The sequence below is a fragment of the Myodes glareolus genome, chromosome 4, assembly GCF_982192425.1.
Source record: "Myodes glareolus chromosome 4, mMyoGla1.1, whole genome shotgun sequence".
Classification (NCBI taxonomy): Eukaryota; Metazoa; Chordata; class Mammalia; order Rodentia; family Cricetidae; genus Myodes; species Myodes glareolus.
This window is the reverse complement of record NC_142029.1, coordinates 36,314,718-36,342,558: the sequence shown is the minus strand read 5'-3', so window position 1 is coordinate 36,342,558 and position 27,841 is coordinate 36,314,718. Positions and strand designations below refer to the sequence as shown.

The following is a 27,841-nucleotide window of genomic DNA, read 5'->3' as shown; positions in this document are numbered from 1 at the left end:
CCATCTCTCCAATCCCTTATTTAGTTTATAATTGAACAAGATACAGAGTGTATACTGTGCTTAGCATAGTTGAAAATATTCCTGGCAAGCAAACATTGAGACTCTGTATGTGTGCAGACGCATATCTGTACCGATAGGTGGAAGACTGTTTACTCATATTTATGCTCTTGTATTTTTTAGTCGCATGGTTTTAGTTTTGTTGTTTGTTGTTGGAAAGACAGAAAGGAAATGATTAAGGAAGATTAGTATGGATGCTCAGAAATACAATCCCTCCAAATCTAAATGCTGCTAAAGCAATATTAGCAAAATTGCTTGGGGTTACATGGAACCTAGGTACCCGTGAAGTGAAGGGTGGTCGCTGTTTGGAATCTGTGTTATGCGTGCTGAGGTAGTCCAGGAGGTGGGGGCTTTTGTTGATGAGGCACTGTCTCTTATCTGAAAGTGACCCAGATAGTCATTGTTAGGGGAGAGCCTCTGCCTGCTCCACAGTGTTCTGATAGGCTCTCGTGTATCTGAAAGGCAGGAGAATCTGCTGCAAAGAGCACCATGCTAGGGCTTAGTAAGGGTAAGAGCAGCGTCAATATAACTACAGCATTAAGTCAGATGTATGGCCAGAGCATCTCATTGTATTATCCCTGACTCCTTAAAAGGGAGTTATTTGATTAAAAGGGGGTGGTTGATGGCCATGAGGTAGAGCAATGGCCTTTGTTGAGACCCCCTAGTGTGATTTTTTTATTATGTTTATTTGGGCTGGAACATGCCACAGTAAAGGTAAGAAAAACCTTTTGCAGGATTGATTCTCTTTCCACGAACAAATCTGGGGCTTGAACTCGGAGTGTCAGGTTTGGTAGCAAATGCTTTTACTCCTGAGCCATCTTCTCAGACCAAGACACTCAATTCGAAATGGGCATGGTATTTCACGGATAGCAGGGAAAAGTCCCCGCCCCTTGAGATTAAAGGCACCGCTGTTCTAGTAACAGCACATTTTTAACATTCTGAAGCTGAGAGGCACATAGTTGGCGTCCATCTTAGTTCAGGGAGTGGTTGTCTTTAGTGACTGGGAGGTTATTTCCCTATCTCATGTGTAAGGTATTTGCGAGTCAGATACTATACTTTTATTAATGCCATTGTATTGAAATCTGGGACGTGAAGATTATGTTCATCGGTGGTGGTGGTGGATGGTGATGGTGGTCTATATTTTTATTCTGGGGAGTAACGGGAAAGGTTTTAATGAGATCAGCATGTGGGGGATGTGGATGGTGGAGGGGAAGTAGGAATATTGAAGGCGTTTTCTTAACACCGTTTTCTTCTTTGAATTTCTAGTCTTTATAACCTGGCTTCACTGGAACTGAGAGAAAATCTTCTCACGTATCTTCCTGAGTGAGTCTCTGGGGAAAATAAGAGGGCATTTTGTGCAGAGTGACTGGCAGGATAGTTTCCTGGGCAGTGCTTCCTACACCACAGCCAAATAAACCATGCTTTTGGAAATGAGTCCAAGAAAGGGAGTGTGTTTCTCTGTGTGCCGTAAGCCTCTCTGAGCATTCTTGTTGTTGGTTATTTCAACAGCTCTCTCACCCAACTAAGGAGACTAGAAGAACTTGATTTAGGAAATAATGAAATCTATAATTTGGTAAGTGTGTATCTGAGAGATTTGATATTTCTCTGCCCTTATGATCTCAAGTGATTTTGAGGAGTTCAGTAGGGATGTCTTTCGGGTACAGCTAGGAAACCTGGGGAATGTGTTTCTGTTCACAGTGGTGGAGAAATATGGTTTGGGGAGAGTCAGGACTAGCAGTCTGACCATGAGGGGCAGTGTTTGCATCCTAGGGAAGAGGTTGGGGCAGTTTTAGGGACAGAGTCTTGACATGAGAGAAATAACAGCTAAGCCCGCTGTGGTACCCTGTTCCCATAATTCTTTCTTTCATGATGGAAGATGGATGTCTGGGGCCTTGTCACTACAATGTCACCTTTTGTTTCAGCCAGAATCAATTGGGGCGCTCCTACATCTGAAGGATCTCTGGTTGGATGGAAATCAACTGTCTGAATTACCTCAGGTAATTTATACTGTGTATCACAAAACATGCAGCAGCAGCAAGAAACTATGTCTCCTCTGCTTCCGTGGGACTTCTCAGAAGACCCTAAAGATAAGAAAATGAAAGAATGAAATTTGTGCCCTGACCATAATGAAGCAGGCATGGGCAGCCCGTATATGGCGGTTCTGTTGAACTTGTCCACATTGGGTTTCATGATCTAAGTTGATGAGGATGACTGGCCAGGTCTCTTCCTCAAGAGGGCACCAGATCTCACTACAGATGGTTGTGAGCCATGTGGTTGTTGGGAATTGAGCTCAGGACCTTTAGAAGAACAGGCAATGTCTTAACCACTGAGCCATCTCATTGTTGAAAAAACTGCATCTGCAAAAAGGTCATGAGCTTTCACCATTGTACCGTGCCACAGGGAGACCGGAAACCCAGCCCACTGTCTCTATAGATGTCGAAGTCTCATTCTTCCTACCCAGTATAGTTTACTTTGCGCCATTAGATCTGTGGATGATAAAGACCATAATTGAGACACTATACATCTCTGCTACTTTGCTGCTGTGCCCAAGTGCTTTAGGGTAAAATTTTTTTTGCTATATTTTCCCCCTTGTGATAGTTAACGTAAGATAATGTTAAGAGCTCCCTCTTTCCCCCATTGTACTCACAGTTTGAGCTGGGTACCATGGTGTTTAGTTTTTTCTCTGCTGTTGTCAAATGAGACCCATGTTCTAAATGAAATGGGCCATTTCATTCTTCAGAGTGGAGTCTAGCAGGAAGGTCTCATTACTAGTTGAGAAACAACCCCCAAAAGCCTTCCCCAGCATAACAGCCATGACTTGTTTTCTCCTTTTCTCTGCCATGTAGTCTGAATCTTAAGTGTTCACAGGCTGTGCCTTTCATGGTGTGGATGATCACATTTTAAAATAGTTAGCGTGCTGCCCGCTTGACTGTGGCCCAGGGGTTACGGGCTGTGAGCTGTGGGTGGGAGCGACGGTGAGAGGCCAGGAAGTCTGACACTAGAAGGACACACTCAGCTGGAGTTGTCATTGTCTCTGTGATAGTGCTGAGGTTATCATGATGTCTCTTAATGACTAATGGAACTGAGAAACTAATGAGACTCTACTTCTGAAATTTGGGCTGCCTTTGACTGATACTGAGATTTCACTGGGACATGTCTGAGATCCTTGCCAGATTGGCGGGGGGGGTGGGGTGGGGTGATACTGTGGAGGACCAGGAGTGTAATGAAATACTAGCCATGTGATATTAAAAGGGGAGAGTACATGTCTGAGCAGATGTGTATCAATGACTGTGTGACATGTGGCATTGTAACCACAGAGGAATGGGATCACCAATGGATTATGCTATAAGTGCTTATTTAAAAGTCCCGTTTGCCTCTAGCATCAAGTTCTACTAAACCTCTCCTTCAGGCTCTGTGGCTGTGCTTAGTATAGTTTATTATTTTCATTGGAAAGGATCTAGGAATGTACTCAGATATTCACACCTAGGTATGTGCTGAAGTAACATGCTTAGAACTGAGGCCTTAAATTATTTTCTTTTTGTATTTTATGTGTGAATATTTTGCTGGCACATATGTCTGTCCACCACATCTGTGTAGTGCCCTCCAGAGACTTGGAAAGGGTGTGAAGCCCTCTGGGTCTGGACTCAACAGATGGTTATGTGCTTTCCATGTGGGTGCTGGGGACTGAACCCAGATCTTCTAGCAGAGTAGTCAGTGTTCCTAATCACCAATCTATCTCTCCAGCCCCAGAAATGAGGAGTTTTGGGTTAGTTTGGTTTGGTTTTTTTGAGACAGGGTTTATCTGTTTAACAGTTCTGTCCATTCTGGAACTCACTCTGTAGACCAGACTGACCTTGAACTCACAGAGATCTGTTGGCCTCTGCCTCCCAAAGAACTGAGGATTTTTAAAAACAGTTATATATATGATGTATGATATCATATGATATACATTATATATATAATGTATTTTGATCATATCTTTCCTCCAACTCCCCTCACCCTGCTTCATCTCCTCCCAACTTCTTGCCATCTTTATTTTCCTTTTGTTTTATTCCCACTAAGTCCGGTTAGTGCTGCCCATATACACATGAGTACGGGCCCACCTACCATGCCCTTAAAGAAAAAGGACTTTCCTTTCTCCATCAGCTATCAGTTGCCAGTAACTGCTCACTTGGGGAGGGGGTGAGGCTTTGTGAGCCCCTACCCAGTCTGTGCTCCAGTTGAAACCTGCTTGATCGCATGCGGATGACCCTATGTAGTGTGAGGTCACGCATGCAACGGTCACATCATGTCCAGCGTTCCACAGTATCCGTCCTCGTTTTCCAACTTTCGCGCTCTTTGTGCTCCTGTTTCTGTGATGTAGACCTGGGTTTGATGGTGGAAATCTCCTAGAGCAAACTCCTTGGTGCTGTGCTGTGCCAGCTTCAAGCATGTGTTTCTCTTTCCGTGCCATGAACACAGGAAATAGGGAATCTGAAGAGTCTGCTCTGCTTAGATGTCTCTGAAAACAGGTTGGAAAGACTTCCTGAAGAAATCAGTGGCCTGACCTCGTTAACAGACTTAATCATTTCCCAGAACCTACTGGAAACAGTTCCCGATGGCATTGGTAAGTATTGAAAAGTGGCCGACATAGGGTTCCACCTGCTGTCGTCTTGAGTGTTCCTCATTGTTGTTCAGGGCTGGGAATGGGACTTCCCGTTGCTTGTTTTATAGGGAAAGCAGGGGATAGTTAATGGAGCTTCAGCTACGCCAGTCCATCCTGGTTTGGTGATACCTGTGATATTGTTCCTTCAAGTGTTGATTCATGTCTACGTTATCCGAGCCCCGTAATTATAAAAGTGACTTAGTCAAGATTAGAGGACAAATGACCCATCACTAGGACATTTCATATCAGAATCCTAAACAGTCCATGAGGCTGTAACTTGGACATCACTAGAACTGAGGTCTTTACTGGGCTCCATCCTCTTGATAAGAGCACACTGGGAAGGAGCTTTTAAAGGGGATGTGATAGAGCTGAGCCATCTGTAATTTGCTGGGAGAGACCTTTCAGCTCTCCTATTGGCAGAGGCTGCTTGTTCGGTCCCAGCCACCCAATCTCGAAATAGCCACACAGAATTTGTATTAATTAAATCACTGCTTGGCCTGTTGCTTAAGTGTTTTTCTAGCTAACTCTTATATCTTAAATTAACCCATTCATATTATTTTATATTTTACCACGAAGCTCATGACCTTACCAGCAAGGTTCCAACTGGCGTCTGGTGCGGGAGAATTGTCTGTATTCTGTCAATCATGTATTTTAATAAAACGCTGATTGGCCAGGCAGGAAGTATAGGTGGGTCAACCAGACAGGAAGTAGAGTCGGGGCAATGAGAATAGGATAAGGCTAGGGAGGAGGAAACTCCCTTAGCCATTCCTGCGCAGACCACCGAAGAGGCAACATGTAAGCCGTCACACTGAGAAAGGTACTGAGCCCATGTGGCTAACATAGATAAGGATGATGGGGTAACATAAGTTATAAGAGCTAATAAGTAGCCAGAGCTAAGGGCCAATCAGTTTATAACCTTATGGAGTCCTGTGTGTGATTTTCTTTGGGCTTGCCCGGCTTTGGGGTACTGGGCAGGACAGAAACCCCAACAAGCCAGCCCTCATGTTACATATGGCGCCCAGACGTGGATAACAAAATCCACAAAAAAGTGGGGGAGTGGGGCGGTTCTTAAACCAAACGTTGGGCGCCAATTATCGGCGAATCTATCCCACACCAGTTATGTTTTAAGAGGTTATTTATTTTGGGGGTAAAACTTACATACACTATAAACCATCAGGAAGGGAGCCTAGTCGCTGGAGCAGGAGCCAGGAGCAGAAGCCGGGACCAAGAGGGCCTGATCTGGATCTGCTTCTCTTTTTAAAAGAGAAATATACCACGCCCCAGTGGGCTGGTATTTCAGCAGCTATTGACTGACGGAGCGGAAGTCGCTCCCCGCTGCACTGTGGGCTCGTATTTCAGCGACTATTGGTTGAGGCAGCAGAAGTTACTCCCACAACACCGTCTCCATGGCTTCTTCCTGACTCTGCCTTCTTTCTCCCAGCATTCAGTTTAGATTTCCCACCTTGCTCTACTCTGCCCTATTACAGGCCAAAGCAGCTTCTTTATTCATTAACCAAAAAAGCAACACATGCACAGAAGGACCCCCCCACACACATTATCTTCTTTTGCTCTTTTCTCCTTCCTTTCTTCCCTCCTTTCCTCCTTCCCTCCCTCCTTCCCTCTCCCTCCCTCCCTCCCTCCCTTCCTCCCTCCTTCCCTCCTTCCTTCCTTCTTTCCTTTCTTTCACTTTTTTGACACAGAGTCCCTCTATGTAGCCTTGGATGTCCTGGGACTAGCTCTGTAGACAAATCTGGGCTTAAACTCACAGAACTCCTTCTGCCTTTGCCTCCCAATTTCTGGGATTAAAGGCCTGCACCGCCCAACCTTACCCACTCCATTTCCTTTCTTATAAAGGAACTTAGACCAGGGTGAGAAATTAGTACAGAATGTTACGGAACAAGTGTTGTTATTTAAGCTGTGAAAAATGTTTTATCTTATCTTCTTTCTCATTTTTCAAGGGACTGAACTTGTTTTTCCTTGCATGCATTGCTAATCCTGTAAGAAATAGAAATGTCTGTTAATGTGCTTTTTTTGGTTATTCAGAAATTTTGAAAGCAGAACCAAATCAATGTATGTTTATTTGTTTGCACAACTGTTTAAAATGTTAATTTTTAGATATGTGCTAATAATTATTACTATATATAATACACAGAGATAGAGAGGGGGCGGGGAGAGGGAGAAAGAGTCCATGCAGGGACTGGTAGCTCTGTCATAGCAAGGGTCTGTGGGGATCCACGGGGACTCAGTACCTTACTGATTATGATACACAGTGAGTGAAGGGATGGCCAGTCGTCCCTTGCCCTCTGCCTCCACCCAAGGCTGTAGAGTTCTTCTCCTTCCCAGCTTCATGTTTCCCTCTGTGTGGAGATGATGTCCTCATTTAATGCGACAGTGTCCTTGCTAGGGTCTCATAGTAACAGACATTGACGGTAATGAAGGCTGCTTTCCCTGTTTGTTTCCCTGACTCCAGCTGAAAGGAAGAATCAAATGATTTAGGTTTTCTTTTTGTCCCTGGGGACTTGGAGGTGGCCGTTAGACTCATTCTTCTTTCTCCTTGTCCTGTGGGTGTCTGTCAAGACTTCCTGTTGAGAAACTCTGGAGTTTCTATCTTCTTCTGCATGCATAGCTACTCCTGCGAAGGTCTTCACAGAGTCACTGCGGTCACGCTGACAAGTCAGTTGTTTCAGCCTTGGGGTGGGGTCAGAGGCGGCTCTCTGGCATCCACAGGACAGCTCCTGCTCTTACAAATGCATCGGTAGCTGTTTGTCCTTCATGAAATTCTCTGGCTTTCACAGTCTTTTTATTTAGCCCTTTCAAACGATTTGCTTCTAATTACTGACTTTCTGATGTGCTGAACAAATTGCTCCTAACACTCAACCTTCAGTGATCTAAATGAGAGTGGTACAGTTTGAGTTTGAAAAGCTGGCTGAAGAAAAAATAAGTAATTATTTAAAACAAAAAAGAACAGCAGCTAGGAAAAAAACAACCAAGTGGTGATTAGGCAAAGAATCACAACTAACGAGTTTAAATGACACTTTTGTAGGAAAACTAAAGAAACTGTCAATCTTGAAGCTCGATCAGAACAGACTCACAGAGTTGCCTGAAGCAGTTGGGGATTGTGAAAATCTCACGGAATTGGTTCTTACAGAAAACCGTCTCCTGGTGAGTGCCTGGTGCTGGGATGGGTTCTCGGCATCGTCAGGTGTGGCCTGAAGACCAGTTTGCTTTTTGAAGAGCCTTGCACTGCACTCCCACCTCAGCCTGCCTGTGACTGGGTGTGTCCTGGGTGTGTTAGTGCCCCAGAAGGAATGGGAAGGGTCTGGGGGATGGGTGCTTAGACTGCTGTGTTCTGAGCTGGAGGATGGCATCTGAAAACCTTGAACAAGCCCACTGCCATCTCCACCCTAAAAACAAGTACTGAAGGCAACTGCCCAGACTCACGCTTTGACCAAGCTTGCTCTCGCCACCAGGGTCAAGAGTGCACACATGAGGATGGGTCAGCATGGTGGCCGACAGTGTCTGCTGTGTGCCCCCTCCTGCCCTTCCCTTTGCTTGCTAGGTCAGGCCTTCTCCTTTACTGTGATCGTCTTGTACATGCTTTGTTAAGAGGTGACTACTTGGCTCTCTCTCCGCTCTCTGGTCACTTTTCTTTATAGCCCACATTTCCTCCTTTTCTCTCCTCTTTCTTCTCCTTGCTCATGTGTTACTAAGTGAAGTAGTATCCTCTGGGTGGAAAGAACAGTGAGAGGCAGCCTACGAAGAGCAAAATCTTAGATGCGGTGGGTCCCTGCAGTGTCCTTCTGCAGATGGCCTCCCTCTGGCAGGCGTGGCAGAAGTTCTCAGATCATCCAGTCTTAGTGGAGCTTTAGGCTTACAAATAGAAGCCATACCGGTTACAACTCTAGTCCCCCTCAGATTCTGCTGTGGTGTTGGAAAGCCCCGTGAGCCCGCCTGCTGTGCACGCCAGGCCTGCTTACCTCTCTTTACACCCAGGTGGATCCTTCTGCGCCCCTGGCCTCGCAGCAGCTGTGCAACCTTCTAGCTTCCACACATCAAAGCCACTGTCCACCTGTGGTTGTCTGGTGTGCTGGAAGGGCACACATAAACCCTGAGGGTGCAGATACACACTTGTTGAGTGGAAGACTATTATAGCCCCATCTCCACCTTTGATTTAATTTCTTTCAAACATACTGTCATATCAACAGAACTTTAGAATACGTCATTGCATTTTCCCAGGTGACCATTAAAGACATCTGATATTCATCTAACGTTTTCTTTTGATACTCTTTTAAAAAAAAATGTTCTTGTAAATAATTGCTTCTTCTGTTGACTTATGTTTAAAATATTGTGATAAGTTAATAACAAATGTATTATTTCAACAGACTTTGCCTAAGAGCATTGGAAAACTTAAGAAGTTGAGCAACTTGAATGCAGACAGAAATAAACTGGTGTCTTTACCAAAAGAGGTACGTGCTGCTAGAGAAATAATATGGTAATAATTGTAATACATAAGGGATCAAAAATGTCCATGAGTGGTGTTTTTTTCATCTTTCAAAGACATGTAGTGCATTTTGAGTATGAACCTGGCCAGAGGAGTGCATCCAAGAATGCCAAGAATGCCTATCAGTTACATGAAAGAGACTTGAGAAAGGGACATTGACAGGATTTTAAACAGAAGAGAGAGGTTGGTGTTTTGATAAGGAGGTAGATAATTTGGGAACTTGATAGAGAATATGGATGGTTTGGGGTTTAACTGTTGCATTTAACCATAAACCTTTATTGTGCTTATAAAAGTGGACTATCAGGCAACCCTGTTTCTTGGCAGAGATTTAGGTCCTGTTAATGTCGAGGCTAGGAATCCTTTACAAAGGCAGGAGGCTGCCTTCTCCACCACTGCCCCCACCCCGCTCCACTCCCCACCTCTCTTCCTCCTCTCCCACAGTCTATGCCTACTGGTGAAAGGAGACAACTGCTTTCTGCTGTGGAGAGTGACTCGGCTTCTTCAGAGGCCTCTAGGTCTGCCAGAGGAGGTGGAAGTGCAGAGAGAATGCGCAGTGAAGGGAGGTGTCTAGTGTCCTTTTGGAAGGCTTATTGTTCACCGTCTCTGGGAACTGGGGGCACTGTACTGGAAAGAGTAAGACTGATCTTGCCTTTTTGTTCTTAATATTCGTCACATAGCCAAAAGCTGAGTTTATAGTCCTTCCTTTCCCTTTATCAAATAGCTGTTGCTGAAGACTTCCTGTTGGTTGGGTCCTCGTAGAAAAAGCCTCTTCCCTTCACATTGTCATTGACCAACTTAGTTTTGTTCAAATTTCTCTGCTCTGACCCTTTCACCATCTGTCTTGGAATAATTTCAAAGTTGGTATCTAACGACCCAGAACTTGAAGGTCGCTTTACAGGGTGTGTGGGCTGCTTGGTTCTCTGCTCACAGTGCCCAGTCTCTTCTGGGTAAGTTGAATAACCTCCCTGAGTGGAAGAAAGAGGATACAGATTAAAAACATGGCACATTTATAATTAGATATACCCTTGATGCGAGCCATCACATCTAAGCGAAACCATCTCCAACAGAAAGACTCAAATCTACATCGCAGCCAAATTTGGGACAACTAAGATTCTGCTAATCAAAACATTTTGCTTCTAATCTGTAAGCAGTAAACCAAAACACAACCGATACTGTGAATGCTGATTTTCCCGCTTGTGAAATAGCACTTGTGCTTGGGGAATGGATGGATGCAGAGTCAGCACAAGGAGATTTGTTGCTTTTTTCCTCAGTGCCCACTATGGCCTGTGGTGCCTCTGTGCGGCTCCACTCGCTCAGTCTTTGAAGTCGTGCTGGCCTCCTCAGTTCACAATACAGAAACTGAGGGCAGCTGGTCTCTAGCTCCGAAGATGGCGCTCCCGGTCTCTAATCCCTGTGACTAGACTGTAAACAAAGGGCAACACAAGGGGCTCAGATTCAGCACGGCCTTTTCATGTGTCCTGGAGATTGTACAGAACCTTGATTCGGTAAAGAAAGGTCAAGTGACCTTTGGTCTGGGCATTCTAGAAAATCAGTATAGCAGAGGGGTATTTGGGGACAGATTCCAAGGAGAGCACTTTGAAGTTTAATAACAACATTCTCCCGTCATCTCTGGATGGCTCTTGAATTCTTTTTTTCCAGGGAGACATTTTAGGAAAAAAAATCTTACAAATTTATTATTATGAAACAGCTTCTGTCATTTTAACAGTGAGCTGTCTTTGATGTTTTTAAAAATTGAGTGTCCAGCAGTATTTCTGCTCACAGCCTACTGCAAAACCCTTCTTAGCTTTAAAGCATTTGCGCTGTCACGTTCTCTATTTTCTGGGAAACTGTGATTGATTTCCTGGCATTAGAGTTGTATAAGTGGATAAAACAGATACTTTTTTCCTGTCTTGATAAAGCAGAAACGTTTTGATTTTCAGGAGTGAGATCTTTCTAGATTACTTTCAGCCCTAACCACACACACCCAGATCCCAGGATAAGAAACTCATTAAGTATATGTCTCTGACTCTGCCATGGATCTCAGTTTGGTACCCAGCAGAAAGAGTATGACTGCTTGTCTCATTGGGACTAATCAAGTAAACCACAAAGTGTGTCCCCATCATGTGTCAGTCACAGTGTGTACACGTGAGTGTAGTCTGCCTGCGAGGTCTGTGTGTGAACACCAACTTTATCTCCTTGCTTGACACTACTCGATCAACTCTTACACTTTCTTGGGGTCTTTCCATTGAAACATGTGTTACCTTTTTTTCTTGATCAATTAAGTTGCATATATGGTGTCTCTAAACTAAGACAGAAAGTTACCAATTTTTATGTCCCAAATCCATAGTTGTCTAATTGTTGTTGGTTGCTGTGTCTGTAGTTTTCCCGATACTGTGTCTCTGTCGTTGTAGTTGATGGTATTGGATATCGTCAGTCTCACGGCACAGCTTCTTGCTCCAGCCGCATGAATTTCCGTCTACTTTCCCAAATGACTGAGGGGAAGGTGTTTGTTGGGATCACAGTAGAGGATTCTGTTTGTGTTTTGTGGTGTCATTTGTAGTGAACATTTGGAAATCAATGAATGTCTCTTGTTTTCTTAATTGTTAGCTGCTTGGAATTTTAGAAAAGTCAGGTAAACTTGTCATCTTGTAAGTATTGTTCTGACTACAGTTACATCTCTAACTCCCGTTTTGCTTCATTAGTGCATGAAGATTCAAACTGGCTGACTGCTCTGTGTGTTCATCGTTGTAAACTATGGGCATTTTCTCTCTAAATAAATGTAATAACTGCATGACCTGAACTCTTCTATTGATAATGTGTTTCTCACATTTGTTCAGATTATTATTTCACAAAAGAATGCTTTTCTGTGACTTACATTGTAAGTTATTCAGAAATTCTGAAAGGCATCTTTTGGTACCTCATCTGCCTTCACTGCGTTGTAATGTCAGCATGATCCTAGCTTGTGGTGGAAAGGCTCATCCTGGCACATCTGCAGCACATGGCATGCTTCCGAGCGCCCAGCCACTCGTGTGTTTTCTTTCACTCTGTTGCTTAAGTTTATGTACTTCCGGGAAAGGGCAGAAGTTAAGGGGATGAAAGTGTGGGAGTGTGGTTTGTAGATAGGCAGGGAGCCAGTATGTGACCGTGGGGCTGATGAGAGAAGGCAGTGCCTTCAGTAGTCCCCAGCCAAATGCTTCCTTGAAACACCTTCTGGCTAAAAAAACTTGAGCATATGGCCAAGTTTAGAATACAGAGGAGATTTTTGCTTGTTATTTTTGTGTGTATTGGATCAAACTAAGAAAGGTACCCCAACTATATCACACCTGTTTAATCAAATGGAATAAGGTAGAATTTGTAGAACATTCATATATATATAATTTAGGCACTGTGCAAATATTAAGTCCCTATAAATTTTCTGATATTCAGAAATGTTTAGGATGTTAGATTATTTATTTCACAGATAGGTTTTTGCCTTATACTTTAATTTTGTTTTGTTCTAAGTTGCCCTTGTATTTTAAAATTATTGATAATATAAATAAAATATAATATACAACCTATACATACTAGAGTAAGATACAGGTGACCATGAGATCTGAAAACTGAGAATGCATTCCTAAATTTGAAACAAGAAATAATCATGAAAGAGTTAACAGGGCTCAAGAGATGGTCCAGTCAATAAAGTGCCTGCCACACAAGCACGAGGACCTGAGTTCAGTTCCTGGAGGTTCTTGTAAGAAAAGCAATGCATGAAACCCCAGCACTGGGAGACAGAGACTGTGGGTACCTGAGGCTTCCTGGCCTGCTCGCTTAGCCTAATGCGGGAGATCCAGGCAAGCGAGAAACTGTATCTACAAAATAGGAGATGGGACTTGAGAAAGGATGAAGGTTACCCTCCAAGCTCCAGATGCTCATTAGAGTCACAGGAATGCAAGCACAAAACAGTTGATGGTTATGGTGGTTTTGTCTACCTGAAAGATTCCTCATCTGAAAGGTAATTAAAAACTATTTAGGTTGGAAGACATTCAATTTCAAATGAAAAAAATCTTAGCTATTATCAGAAAGTTCTGATAATAATAAAGTTGCTGAGCAAAAGATGTCTCTATCATGGTAAAGTAAACAAAACAAAAAACAAGCAGTACCCAGAATGGGAGAGCACTGGGAAAATTAGCCCCATTGGTTTTCACAGATGTGTGAAGACATTTTAATCTATCAGAATTTTAAGATTTTAAGTGAAACACCAAATGTTGACAAATACTGCAGGCAAGTACCTATTTTTGTATAAGTATCAATCACTAGGGCTGTCATGGGAGAGACTGTTGATATTAAAGACTTAAAAACATACCTTTTGTTTTTCTGTTTCTAGAAATTACGTTTGTGAGGTAAAGACAAATCAGTATCACCATCTACCAGATGATTAATCTAGTGCTTGGGAGAAGCAAAGAAGTGTGGGAACTAACTAGCAACATCAACCTTGGATGTTTGTTAAATAATTTATTATATAAATGGTGAGGGAAATATTGTGTGGCCAGTAAAATCCTTGAGAAATATTATGACATTAGAACATGTTCTTATGTTCTATATGCTAAAGATCATAGTGTCTTGTTATATATGTGGTCTAATAATTTGAGGAATCTCCAGACCATATAATTCTGAAAATGCTCATGAAGTGGGGAACATTTGTATAATATAGCACAGGCTCTGGAAAGGATTCTAAAATTATGTATATTTGTTCACCTTGTAGTTCAGGCCAGATTTTGTTTTCTTGTAAGTTTTCCTTTTTGCTGGTAAAATGTGGGTTCTATTCTGCTACCAATATTGACAGGGCAATACTGAGAAAGCAGTCTGTTAATTGCAGGCAGCCGTTTGCAAAGTGGAATGCAAGCAGCACGGGTGGCTGCCGTAGGCTGCCTCACTGAATCATCAGTGTGGTTATCCCCTCCAGCTCACTCTGTAAGAATCCATCCTTTTCTCAGCCTGTGGGCTGCAACCCCATGGCGTTGTCGACGGCCCTTCACAGAGGGTCGCCTAAGACAATCAGAAAGTAAAGATATTTACATTATGAGCTATAACAGTGGCAACATGATGGTTATGAAGTAGCAACGAAAATAATTTTATGGTTGGGGGTGGTCCTGGCAGCCTGAGGAGCTGTGTTAAAGGGTCACAGTATTAGGAAGGTTAGAACCACTGCTTTAAAGGTTTCCATGGTGATCTCCAGGCCCTTCCTAGGCTAACTGAATGGCAGACAGTTAAATATAGGATCATTTTGAATTAACATAGACACAAAAGAGCTAAACTTGGGTTTCCTGCAACATTCTGTAGTTTTTAGAGACTCCAAATCCAAACCCTTGTATTCTTGGAAGGTGTTATTAGTGGTTTAAGGGAGGTTTAAAATACCAGCTTCCTACATAACTAGTAATAGGTTATTTAAACAGTGACTCTGCTTCCCAGAATTGCTAAGTGATAGTAGACATTTGATCCTGTTGACCGCCAGGGAACCTCAGATTCTGCTTGTGAAACCAAAAGTGAGACCAAAGTACAAACAAATGATTCAGTTAGCATGGCAGTGGGCTCATGTCACCCCCTTAATGGGTTTTTATGTAAAAGATTATTGGGATATGCAGTCAGGTAGTGTCTAAGATGTCCAGGGGAGCACACTCGAGCTGTTTGGCAGGTGTTTGAGCGATGGAGGGAGGGTAGGTAAGAATGGAGCTACTTTTGTCAAGTATTCTATCTGTATGTGTCCGTGTACAAATAAGCAGTAATCTCGTCTAGAGGCCTTAAAGATTTTCAAGAGCCATTTTGTCCTGTTAGAGTTCATAATTATGAAAGAAATTTAGATGACAGTTTATCATAATGACCAGAGGTTCTGGGAAAACTATGATGGGGCTAAAGGACATCCAGCCAGTTTGAATTAATGGTAAGGTTTTTAAAAACAGAAAGAAAAATGGTGTTTCTATAAGAAGTAGTGGTGAAAAAATACAGTGAATAAACTAGTTTTGCTGGGATGGGGAACTTGAATTCCGAGACCTGAAAGGGGCAGCCTATTGGGGTGCTCTCTGTGTGACATTTTATGATATTAATATTTCACATCTGTTTTGGTTGAACTTTGCAGTTAAATAAAGTAATTGGATATACTGATACTCTTAGAAGAAATAAAAGGATAATGCAAGAAATTAACTATGTAGCAATTTTGTAAAGACATATCATGCTCCGAGGGTGCTACATTCATGTATTTAGTATACACGTAAGTGAAACAGGGCAGGATATATATTCAGACAGCCTTGAGGAGTCAGGACTCTTCCTCCAGTGAGAGGCCCTAGGGTAGTCCTTTCCCCTGTGTCTGAAAGACATCAATGGGTCCCTTCATGAGCTTTTTCTGCTTTATATGGCAAAGGCCAGAAGAATGCAGCGCTTTGTGGAGCCTTGGAGAAGGTCGTGTCTGAGATCAAGTTATTTTTTTCCTTCCCCTTGGTTCATCTTTTCCGACTCAAAAATCCATGGCCGGTTTGTGCAGCACAGTCTTGAATTAGTGTCTTCAGGACCACACATAAGAAGCTCAGCTACCCCGGAACACACTTGGATGTGGACTCAGCTCTCAGTGTAATGTGATATTAACAACAAACCATAACTGAGGCATATGTATCTATCTACCAATGTTGCGTCTTGTTGAGATGTTACTGGTTTTGCATTCCTCAAGGGAAAGTGATTTTTGCCAGATTATTTTATGAGCAACCAAAGCCATCAAAATCTATTTAGAGACAATTCATGTATAATCTATCAAGTTCCTCCCTTCCATTCTGAACCCTGGAATATTGAAAACATTGGAGTTATAGGACAGGTGTTGAACTATGTGTGTTGGTGTCAGCATTACCTTTGGCCTAGTATTTTGAAGTAGAATTGTTTAATTCTCTTATAACTAAATACTACTTCCTGGACTTGTGTAGTTTAGTTAGTATTTTACTAGTGCATTAGATATCAACAATGAAAAGTAATATTTTTCAGAACAACAGTTTGAACTGTACTAAGCGTTTTCTTTATTCAATTTAGAATGTGTTTAACATTCTGTATAACTTAAAGTAATTATATATGCTCATCAGTGAAATTTAAAATCATACGGCTTATTTTATGCATCTTTTTCATGCTGTTGGCAAAATATCCTGCCCCACCACTCCTCAAAATGGAGAAAAGAACAGATGTTTTTTCTTTCCCACTGTAGATTGGTGGGTGCTGCAATCTGACCGTGTTCTGCGTGCGGGACAACAGGCTGACTCGAATACCTGCAGAGGTATCACAGGCCATGGAGCTTCATGTCCTAGATGTGGCAGGGAACAGGTAAGAAGGGCTTTGCTGGAGAGAAACAGATACCTAGCCCCACTCTTTGCTGTGGCCTGGCCACATCTCATGGAGCATTATACTGCTTAACTGAACAACCAGAGGGGTTGGAGAATTCTTGATGGGAAACCAACTACTGGAGCTAGGTGGGGAAGTGACAGCTCAGCCTGAACTTAGGCTGTTTCCTAGGTGATAATACATCTGAAAGACTAGACAGTGGACTGGAGACTTTGCCTTAGTTTTTCTAGCTGCTTTCATTAGTCACATTGAGTCTTAGAGATTCTTTGTCTGCAAAATCAGCTTGAATCAGTTTGAATTTTTTTTTTCTGAGGGGGGCAGAGTTTCAGGATGTTGAAGCTAGGCTTGGGCCATCCTCCTGCCCCAGCCTTGCAGAAGGCTCAGGCGCCAGAGTCATGTACTACTAAACCTGGCAGAATTTTAAGCATGGGTCTTGCTATTCAGTTCCAGTCATTTTCAACCTCCTGAATTTGTAAATAAAGTTGTGCGTGTAGGGTCATGCTTATGGGGAGAGGCTCCATAGTGTCAGAGGATCCAAGGGACTCAGAATCCAACTGCAGTTCAAAGCAGACGGCATCTCTTAACACGGCAACACCATTCCGCACAGTCCCAGCTCCCCATTGTGCCCAGGTTTTGTGGTTTAGGATGCGGCCCGCTTTTCAAGCATTCTGAGCTTGTTGCAACACTCCAGATATCATATGCACCTTCTACCTGGGCTTGCACGAACTGGCCTTTCTTGTTGGGACCGCCTTCTCTGACTCTGCCCTTATTCCTCATCACCCACTTTTCTTTTCTCTTGGGGTTTACCTTTGGATCTTGCTGAAGAGCTTCCCCCGTGGTGATGCCTGGTTGGCACGTATGCGTGTATCCCTTCAGAGCTTGGTGTCATCTTAAGGCACTGGGTCTACCTCAGTGTCACCGGACCCCTAGCTGTCACAGCATCTAGCACATGGCAGGTGTCTGGTAAATACCAGACCGAAGATACATGCTAATAGCTTTGCAGAATGAGCAGCATGGTGTTGCAAGACGTGTTATAATCGCTTTTGAATGTGATAGGGATAGATAAGCAGTAATGTGTTGGCGAAGGCTGATTTTACTTGGTAAAAGCCTGCAGGGTGACGAGTGTAGGGGACTGACTCCCGCATACTGATTAGCTGATCGCTAGGTCAGGCACAAGGCTGCAGAGCAGGACTCTTCATTCTTTGCGGTGGAACCCCAGAGAGCTGGGCTAAATAAGCTGTAATTGGAGGAGAGCTATGGCCTTGGGATGCTCACCTTCTTAAAGGCTAATCCTCTGGGGAAATCTTGATAGATTTGGACCATTAAGAGGTGCCTGGAAACTCAGGATTGGTTTGGACTGAATGTCAGTTTCTGCTAGCTGCTCACCGGAGCCTTCGTAGCCTGGGAAGTACTGTTCTTCCCAACTTCCTTTCTGTAGTTCAGGAAACTCGGGAACTCTGGACATTCCCTGGCCCTGGCCACACTGGGAAGCAAGACTTTACATTTCTAATTCTTAAGCAGAATTATGACCCTGGCTTCTAAAACTGTCTGCTATGAGTAGGGAATCATTCTAGTTCTCAGAAGAAAGGAAAATTAAATTTTTATTACGCTTGGGTTGGGGTGGAGGTGTTCATTTAAGAAGTTGAGGTACATAGTCATCATCCGAGTCAGTTAAATGTGCCATTTTGTCCTTTCATATATATAAATTCTTAACTAAGTTCTCAACCTTTAAAAATGTTTAATCACTACTTGTTTTAAAATTTCGGAATTGAAACTAGTAATAATATTAGCGTGTCAGTGTTGAAACTTGCAGAAATGTCCTCCGTTAGAGTTGACTGAAGGTGCAGTGTCTGGCTGTCCTCTCAGACATATAATAGCGACACTTGCCAGCGGGATTGCCTGCCCTGTGCAGGAACTTGCTTTCGTAGACCTGATAGGATGTATTACCGCAAGGGTGACTCTAGAGTACCGAGTGAGAGCTAGGAAGCCCTCTGTGGCAGTGCCGGGAAGTGTCCTATATCATCAGCTTCTCTGGGACCCAGGACAAAATTTCTTAACTCTTAATAAAGTCTTTGTCTGGAAATACTCACCAGGAACACACAATAGGGCACTTGAACTCTTGCTCCAGTGTCACTAGTACACTGGAGACAGTGTCTGTCATTAGGGAAATAGGTTAGACTTTTGAGTTTTGTGTTGTGTGTATTTTATGTACACACATGTCTAATAAAACCATTTAAATCTTTTAAAACTGGAATATTAAGTCATCAAAATAAGATGTGTGTGTGTGTGTGTGTGTGTGTGTGTGTGTGTGCATTCAAATGAAGACTCACGATGCCGAGTGAAAAAACAAGTATTGAATGGTATTGCACACAGTTTTGGTTTTCCTGTTTTTTAAAACAAAACCAGAATTGAACTACGCCAAACTATGGATATAGCTCCCTGTCAGTAAAGGATGGTGCAGACTTGCGAGTACATGGGCTTGCCGTTTGAGAGATTTGCTATTTTTTTTCAAATGCTCTTGTCTGACATTTTATACACTTCAGATATTTTTTGAAAACTGCTAGAAGTAGGAAATCCTACTTGGAAGCAAAAGACGACATTAAAGTATAACAGTATTTAACCATTGGTTAACTCTGCATTAGTCAGTAGGCACGCTGAGTTCTTAGATGACTTTGACAAAGCATGGCAGGCCAGTCGAGGCTGGGTTGGTCACAGTTGGCTTTGCTCCCTTCCCAGACCATCAGGTAAAACAGTAAACACCAGCTTCTTATTTCCTGGGGTGCGGAGCTGACTCCAGAGCATAGAGGTGAGCGCAAGTGAGACCATGGCCTCTTGTGCTGATTCTGTGATTCACTGGCACACAGAAGGCACCAAATTAAGTTTCAAAGCATACTTGCTCCTCTGGGAAGCTGGAGTACATTGATTCCATTTTCGGCTGGCTGGTTTTCCTGACCGACCAGAGGAGAGTGGGTGTGGCTGCAGTGAGGGGCCACAGCAAGCCCCGAGAGGCTGCTTGGTCTGGCCAGCAAAATGTGTGCAGACTGTGTGGACTGTAGGTGCAGGCGCACTGCAGGTAACATCTCTGTGTCCAGAACCCCCGGGGACGGGTTGGGGTGTGGTGTAGACTTGGTCAGCAGCACCCGCGTTGGAGCTGGCTGGCACTTGGGCATTCACAGTGTTTCAGACAGCTCGCTAATGTGAGTTGCAGTACCATTACAAGGTCTACTGTTGTAGAATCTAGTCATTTATTTTAGCTTTTATCACCCACTTGGCATCCTTGGAAGCTGTTATTTGTTGGTGATATTTTTAGCCTCTCGTTTGCCTTTGCCAGTGCTCACTGGGAAGCCGGTGTCGGCTCTGAGGCATTAGGGGAGCAGATAGTCTGTTTCGTGCCAGTTCTCAAGTCTTGATTTTTTTTCTTTTACTCCTTTGTGCAGTTGTGAACAAGACCAGCAGAGTTGCTGACTGTAACGTTCTTGAGCAACGCTTGAAATTTTTAACATTTTAGAGGCTATTAGCTTAAGTCAGATTTTAAAAAGAATCAGAAAATATACGAAACTTTTTATTCCTATGATATAAAACTGTTTGCATACGTGATGCTTGTGCTGTCTGTTCATGTCATTGCTGCTGGGAGTCAAACCCAGGGCCTTTACATGGTAGGACAAGTGCTCCGCCACTGATCTGTGTCCTCCTTCCTATAGTGTATATTCATGTATGCATGTATGTGTGCATGTGTGTGTGTATGTATGCACATATCTCTATCACAGTGCCTACCCCCCACACACACAAAATTTTAAACCTCCTGAGTTTGAATGTGCATAAACAGATTGGATATATATAGAGAAAGGACTTTAGAGTAGCACATGGGAATTTCACTTGCTGCCTTGCTTGAGGAACAGACAGATCTTAGCCAAGAGATGGTGGAGAGGACAGCTACTTTCCCCAGATCCCTCAGATGTCCTTGTATTGGTGTGAGCTCTTCATGGCAGAGAAATGAACATAACCTTCATTAGTGAAATATTGCCTTGTTCCTGTTGAGATAGAGGCCACACTGAAAGCAACTTGGGGAAGAAAGTGTTTATTTTATCTCATACTTTCAAGTACCACCCTAGCACTAGGGGAAGCGGAGGCAGGAACCTGGAGGCAGGAAGTGAGGCAGAAGCCGTGGAAGAGGACTACTTATTCTTGCTACCCCATCTCGCTTAGTTTGCTTTCTTCTACATCCTAAGGCCACCTACCCAGGAGTGGCATCACCCACAATGGTTTGGGTCCGTCCACATTGATCATTAATCAAGAAAATGCCCTACAGACTTGCCTGCTTGTCAGTTTGGATGGAGGTCATTTCTTAATTGAGGTTTCTCTTAACTCTAGCTTGTATCAAGTTGACTGAAAAACAAAACAAAGCAAACAAAAACCAAAACCAACCAGGACAATTGATCCTTTGTCAGCTTGACACACAAGCATATTGCTTCAACTGTAAATGTTCCTTCCTTATTCATACCCATAATTCATATTAATATCACAATATAAACATAAGCAACTTTAAAAGCCCCCACAGTCATTAAAAATTCAAGTGCTATAGAAGTTCAGTCTTTAAAGATTCCAAATCTCAACTGTGGGCTCCTGTAAAATTAAAAAAAAAAAAAACTCCATACTTCTTTACTCCAAGAGGGAAACAGGAAACAGCAGGGCCGTCACATGAAATAGAAATAAAGCCAGGGTCAGAAACGTGCTCCGTGTCTGACGTCTGGGTCCAGAGGGGGCTCTGTTTCTGCAGCTCTGTCATTTCCAGTAAACACAGCTTCTCTCATATGCTCAGGCCACGTTCACTCCACAGCTGCTGCTGTCCTTAGAGGTTTGGTCCTAGCATCTCAAGGGTGCTGCACCTTCAACAGTGGCCTCTGACTTCTCTTCAGGGATTCTTATTCTGCCACATGATACACACTCAGCTTTTCTCCATGACTTCTTCAATCCTAGGTGCTTCACTGTAACTGAAGCTATACCTTCACCAATGGCCTCTCCTGGCCTCTGAAAGTGCCAGGCCTCAGCTGTTCTCCATGACCCCCCTATGGGTTCACAACTAGTAACACCTGCAAGACTCTTAAACAGTACCAAGTTTAGCTGCCAGCGTGACACGCAACCTTGGCCCCTTCTGGACCATGGCTTTTATGCACTGACCCTGGGAAAATATTCCCAGAAGTTCTTACCCCAGTGAATGCTGGCCTCTAATCAGTGTCTTCTGGCTAGTTTTATGTTAACTTGACACAAGCCAGAGTCATTTGGGAAGAAGGAACTGCAGCCGAGAAGGTCTCCGTTAGATTGTTCTGTGAGAATACCTGTAAGGTATTTCTGTAATGGTTGATGTGGGAGGGCCCAGGTCACTGGACAGTGGTGGTCCTGGGTGTAAAAGGAAGCAGGTTGAGCAAGCCAGTAAGCAGCGCTCCTCCATCCTGCATCAGCTCCTGCCTCCAGGCTTCTGCCTTGAGCTCCTATCCTGGCTTCCTGGATGTTGAACTGTGATGTGGAAGTGTAAACAAAATAAGGCCCTTCCTCCCCAAGTTGCTTTGGCTCTGGTGTTTTATCACACCAGTAGGAACCCTGACGAGGACGACAGGTACTTTCTCAGCTCCAGCTCATCACTATCGACTGTTCCAATAACAGGTTTCCCTTCAGTGTCACTGGTCTTTTGTTAGTGTATCCGATTCTTCATCCCAAGCTAATTGAAACCACAGATTCTTAATTCACAATTCCCACTGGATGGTCCAGGTAGCCTCTTTGCTTCTCTGTGGAGCTCCACAAGCCAGACCTCTGTTGTCTGCACTGTTTCAACATTGCTCTCTTCCGAGCTTCCACAGAGCTACTCGGTGTCATCCCCAGCCCGAAGTTCAAACACTCACAGTCCTCCCCAGACAACATGCTCATGCCTGTCACAGCAGTGATCCATAATCCTGGCACCGATCTCCATGTTAGTTATGTTCTGGTTGCTGTGATAGACACCTTGACCAAAAACAAGTTGGGGAGGAAAGGGATTATTTCAACTTACACTGTCAGATAACAGTCCATCACCCATGGTTACTTTCATGAAGGACATTTTGATGGTTGCGATCTACCAAATCTTGGTGCAAGCAAAAAGAGACACCTAACATCTAGGTGTCGCATTTCATCTTTTAAGGTGTTCTTATGTGGAGTCTCTCATCTGAATTTAAACAATCTGATGTGACTGTTAAATTATCACCCGAGTCTGAGAACTGAGAGTGACTGGGAACTGAAAGGTCAGAGTTGAAAGGGATCACGGGAAGGGTGGCCCCAGAGACGGCAGGTGCAGCAGGTGCAGAGTGCGTCTTCCTCTTTCCTTGCCTCTGTCCTTCCTGCCGCCCCCGGGGACCGGCTGCAGCCCTGTGCAGCCATAAGAACTGTGCATGTGTCCTTTAGTGATGCTGTTTATTTTCCCCAAACAAAAGCTTAGCGCCAGGCCTTCAGATGTGTCCTATACTTCCTTTAGCCCATGTTCTGGAGGGCCTACGAGAGACGTGTAGCAGTAAGGAGACGCGGGCACCTCACTTGTGACCCTAGGCACCAATCTATTTATGATCATGATGTCTTTTTACCCTCTGGACTGCACCTAAGGGCTCTCATTTTTATTTTCTTCCCGTTAGCATTGGCAGGAGTCAATTCTCTGACATTTCAGGCTATAACATCTCTTGTTTTATGGCAGGTTGCGTCATCTACCCCTGTCGCTGACCACCCTGAAGTTAAAGGCCCTGTGGCTCTCTGATAATCAGTCGCAGCCTCTCCTCACGTTCCAGACGGACACAGACCGCACCACAGGGGAGAAGATCTTAACATGCGTCCTTCTTCCTCAGCTGCCTTCCGAACCTATCTGCCAAGGTGATTTTCTCTTATGGACTGCTAGCTGGAGCCAGTGTCTGCCCATGGGGCCTCCTTTTCCCAACCATGCTTATGTTTTGTTCACTTTGCTTTACTAAAGGTGCTTGTTGGGTTACTCTAGAAGTGATCTGTATAGGAAAAGATCACTCAGTGTCTGTTTATCATGACTGAAATTCCGAAAGCAAGCTTTTGGTTTAGAATTGTACAGCAAAGGTAAAGTGTAATGCTCGTCAGCTTGTTACAATCCAGACTGATGGTGGAGGATTCTCAGTTAACACCATTGGTACAGTATCTTTAAATCCAGACTGAGAGTGGAGGATTCCCAGTTAACACCATTGCTATAGTATCTTTAAACCAGTGAATTGCTTATTTTGAGTCATTGAATCTTAGTTTTGTAAATTTTGTGATTTAAGAAGAGTATTCACACATACATCAAAATGATGGTGTGAATCCATTGCTGAGAGAGATGGGTTTGGTAGCAATACTAGAATCCCTTGAGCTGGAACACTCAAGAGTGATCTTGCTGGTCTCAGGAAAGTGTAACAAAATGTCATGAAAGAGAAGAGTCCCAGCCTCCCTCAACTGCAGCCATACCATGATCAAAAACAAAGCAAAAAGCTGCCCTTCCTTTGTGAAAAGAGCCACAAAGCACCATTAGTATGTTTTAACTAATGTGATGAAACGTTCAGCACCCCAGTCCAGCACATCCCTCACAGGGTCTCCAGAGGAGTTCCATTATAGAGGACCAGTTCTGCCCAGGCCTTTTTGCTTCTTGTATCATATTTTAACCGAAAGCGAGAGTTGGAGGTTGCAACAGTGGTCTGTCTTCCTTATTTTTGGCACTGTGGGCCTCCATGTGGATTCTGACCAGAGAGCCACTAAATTATAGTGTAGCCATTTCCAAGCCCATAGCCAGCATTCCCTGCTGATGTTGTCTTTGTCACTGCAGAGAACCTGCCTCGCTGTGGTGCCCTGGAAAGCCTGGTGAGTGACGTCCCTGAGGATGCCTGGAATGGCCGCACAGTACACAGAGTTAGTGCAATCCGGTTTTTGGAAGATGAGAAGGATGAAGACGAAAGCGAAACGGTATGGGAGCGGACATTCATCCAAGTTGGACAGTGGCGCCTAATGGGGGTTTTCTTTGTTTCTGTATAGTGTATTTTCTATTTTACCTTTCAACATGAAGTCTTTTTGTTTGCTTGTTTGCTTTTTAAGCAAAACTAATTCTTAAGGCACTGATGCAGATTAAATTTTTGACACTGCTGTTACTTGAATGGTTTTGGTGCTTTTCTTTCTTTCTTTTTTAAAAAGATTTATTTATTTATTATGTATATAGTGTTCTGTTTGCAAGTATACCCACAGGCCAGAAGAGGGCGCCAGATCTCATTACAGTTGGTTGTGAGCCACTGTGTGGTTGCTGGGAATTGAACTTAGGACCTCTGAAGAAGAGCCAGTGCTCTTAACCACTGAGCCATCTCTCCAGCCCTGGTGTTTTTATTTCTCTGTGATAGTTTCCCCTTTTGTCCCCATATTTTTCTCTAAAATTGGCACTTGCTTTTTTTCGCTTGTGTGATTGAAATCTTTTCCTGTCTCCACTACTGTTCTAGACTGGGCCGTGTTAATTCCGTTCACATGTCATTGTGTGACTCAATACCAGACATCTCTCTTCTGGCATATTGGACCACCCTGGCCCTTATGTAGAGTGTTATGATCTTGACTGAACTATCTTGGCAAGTTTCCATTTAGAAATCAGAAATATATTTGAAGGTCAGCTCTTCGTTCATATTTGAAAATGTCTCTCAGACATACTGTGTCTCGGCTCAGAACTTGATACTGAGGATGGTTCTTTTTTGAAAGATTTTCATTTTCAGTCACGTATGTGCATGTGTGTCTCTAAGTATGCATGCTACCCAGGGAGGCTGGAGGAGGCTGTCAGGTGCCCAGGTGTTGGCTGTAGTTACATGCAGTCGTGATCCCAGCATGGGTGCTGGGAACCGAGCCTGGGGCCTCTGGAGGAGCAGTGGTGTCTCCTTACCCCTGCGCTGTTTCTCCAGCCCCACTCTAGCTCCTTAAACTATACCCGTTGGGCTTTCACAAGAAGTGCATAGAGAAGGCGTTTGCAACCCCTCCCCCCAGACAAAGGCTACTTTAAATTTGTCTTTAGTAGTCCAGCTGTCACCAGATGGGGCTCAGTAGGGAGAAAAGTGGGAACAAGGCACGGTAAAGGAACTTCAAAGTCGGTGTTTCTTTAATGCTTCCCACAGATGTCCCGAGCGTAATTATTTCAGTGGCTGTTTCACTACCTCGGTAATGCTCTTTGTTAGGCTAATGTGTTCTGAGATAGGTCTTTGGGAGATGGAAGCGCTGCTTTGTGAGATAATGAGCATGCCAGATATTAATTGAGGGGGAAATGTTCCGACTGCGCAGCCCTGTCACTTACTCTCAGCACTGTGGTCTTTGTTAGAAGAGCGTGTGCTTTCATCAGGACAGCGAATGGCGCAGCAGTCCAACCAGATAAAGCCTTCTTTGCTTTCTCTTCTTCAACTCCTGAGCCTCGAAGGGTGAAGGAAACCCTCTGAGTAATAGAAGAGCATTCTAGTAAATTTAATTTAGAATATTTATTGGTTTTCTTCTTTATTCATAATTATATCTTAAAATTTCCATTAATACATAGAAACTTATTTCATACTAATATATTTAAATGTGTTCTTTTATTCTAAAAGTATGTGTTCCATCATGACTGCGATGTTCCTTCACTGTTCCGTGAGCTCTGGGTGGGCAGCCGATGAGTGCACAGAGTTGGGAAGAAAGCTGCTTCCCTGGGTCGTGGGTTTCTGAAACTGTAAAATATGTATTGGAATGCTAATGCTTTGACACAGTAGTGGATAAAACCAAACACTCGGGCCTCTGTTTGCTTGCAGAGAACTCTTCAGAGGCGAGCCACGCCACACCCAGGGGAGTTAAAGAACATGAAAAAGACAGTGGAAAATTTACGGAATGACATGAATGCTGCTAAAGGACTGGATTCAAACAAAAACGAGGTCAACCACGCCCCTGACCGAGTGACGACGTCGGTGTAGCATTCGCCTCTGAGTTCGACCTGCTGTGTCTTCCCTGCTGTAGAGATGTTCCTGTGCGCCCGAGGAGCCTCCTGCAGCCCTGTGTCCACCATCCCTGTGCCAGGATGCTGCTCTCGCACAAAGTGCCTTACGCATCCCTCAGTCACGCATCGCACCCGTTGTTTCCCAACCTCAGTTGTTCCTAATAAGTAGAATACACTACTGTCAACCTCTGACCTTCGTATTTGTCTTATGTCGTTGTTAGAGAGAGCAGGAAGGGGAATTACGGCCCTCTTCCCTCCATTGAGTGCTGGACATTTTGAACCTAAGTTCTTCTGGACCGTCCGATGAGAGGAAGCTTTATGTATGGGGAGAAAAGATACTTTTTTAACCTTTCTTGGCAGCTCAGATGGTGTAAATTTTAAAATTTTGTATAGGTATTTCATAACAAAAATTGTGTATTTCTTTGTTATTTTATCTTGAAGACGGTACATATTTTCATATTTGTGGAGAAAAGCAAATTAGGCCTAAAGTATTCGTTTCTGTCTGTACCATCCACTTCGTGCCTTACCATATCCTGTCCTGTCACACAAGTTGTAAACAGTGGCATCCTTGAGCAGCAAGATGGGGATATGAGTGTGGTCCTCTTAAAGCAGTATTGCAGTTTGAGTAGTAATGTACCGGATGGATTGCTTTTTTAACCAAAAAGGTGAATTTATCCGTGATTTGTGAGTTTCATCCGGTGATTTCTTCGAAAAGATGAACCAAAGGATAAGACTGCTGATGCGTCACTTCCTGTGCGCGTCACTTCCTGTGCGCGCCACTTCCTGTGCGCCCCTAGTCCAGGTTCTGAGCGCAGCATCAGCCTGGGCCTGCGCCAGAGCTGTGTGCCGCTTGTGTAGCGATGTCCAGCAGAAAAGCACAGAAGGAAAAAAAGCCTGGTTCAGAAATTCAGTGGATCAGTAACTTATGTACTGCAGAAGAATGACTTTTATTAGAGAAAGCTTTAAAAGTTTTATATTCAGATAAAAGACCACAATAAAGCAAAATAACCTATACCCTAATAGAAACGTTGCTATCTTTATACAAGTGCACTTTGATTTGTAAATAGTTTTAATCAAAGCATAACAAAACACTGCTTCAAGATTTCCTTCTAAATCTGCTAAGTTGAGGGGTCTGTTTTTAATGTGTTTCTGTTGCTTCCTTTATGTATGCTGTGATGAAAGAGACATGCCAAGTGCCAGGCGCTGTGTGGTATGGGGGGAAATCATGGGGCTGGTGGGGGGGCTCCCTGTGAAATAAACTCATCGTGGACATTGGCCATATAGCTTTTTAAAAATT

At 43.6% G+C, this 27,841-nt stretch overlaps 1 protein-coding gene across 1 annotated transcript in view; it reads left to right on the top strand.

Annotated features, from left to right (window-relative positions):
* Positions 1 to 27,558, top strand: part of Lrrc1 (leucine rich repeat containing 1) — a 113,885-nt gene extending 86,327 nt beyond the window's left edge. Inside the window, exons 5-14 of the mRNA XM_048423470.3 lie at positions 1,324 to 1,380; positions 1,567 to 1,630; positions 1,980 to 2,054; positions 4,519 to 4,663; positions 7,746 to 7,864; positions 9,085 to 9,168; positions 16,420 to 16,535; positions 23,269 to 23,441; positions 24,391 to 24,527; positions 26,363 to 27,558. Coding sequence (XP_048279427.3) covers positions 1,324 to 1,380; positions 1,567 to 1,630; positions 1,980 to 2,054; positions 4,519 to 4,663; positions 7,746 to 7,864; positions 9,085 to 9,168; positions 16,420 to 16,535; positions 23,269 to 23,441; positions 24,391 to 24,527; positions 26,363 to 26,521 — 1,129 coding nt within the window. The 3' untranslated portion in view covers positions 26,522 to 27,558. The remainder of the gene's footprint in view (positions 1 to 1,323; positions 1,381 to 1,566; positions 1,631 to 1,979; positions 2,055 to 4,518; positions 4,664 to 7,745; positions 7,865 to 9,084; positions 9,169 to 16,419; positions 16,536 to 23,268; positions 23,442 to 24,390; positions 24,528 to 26,362) is intronic.
* Positions 27,559 to 27,841: the final 283 nt, after the last annotated feature.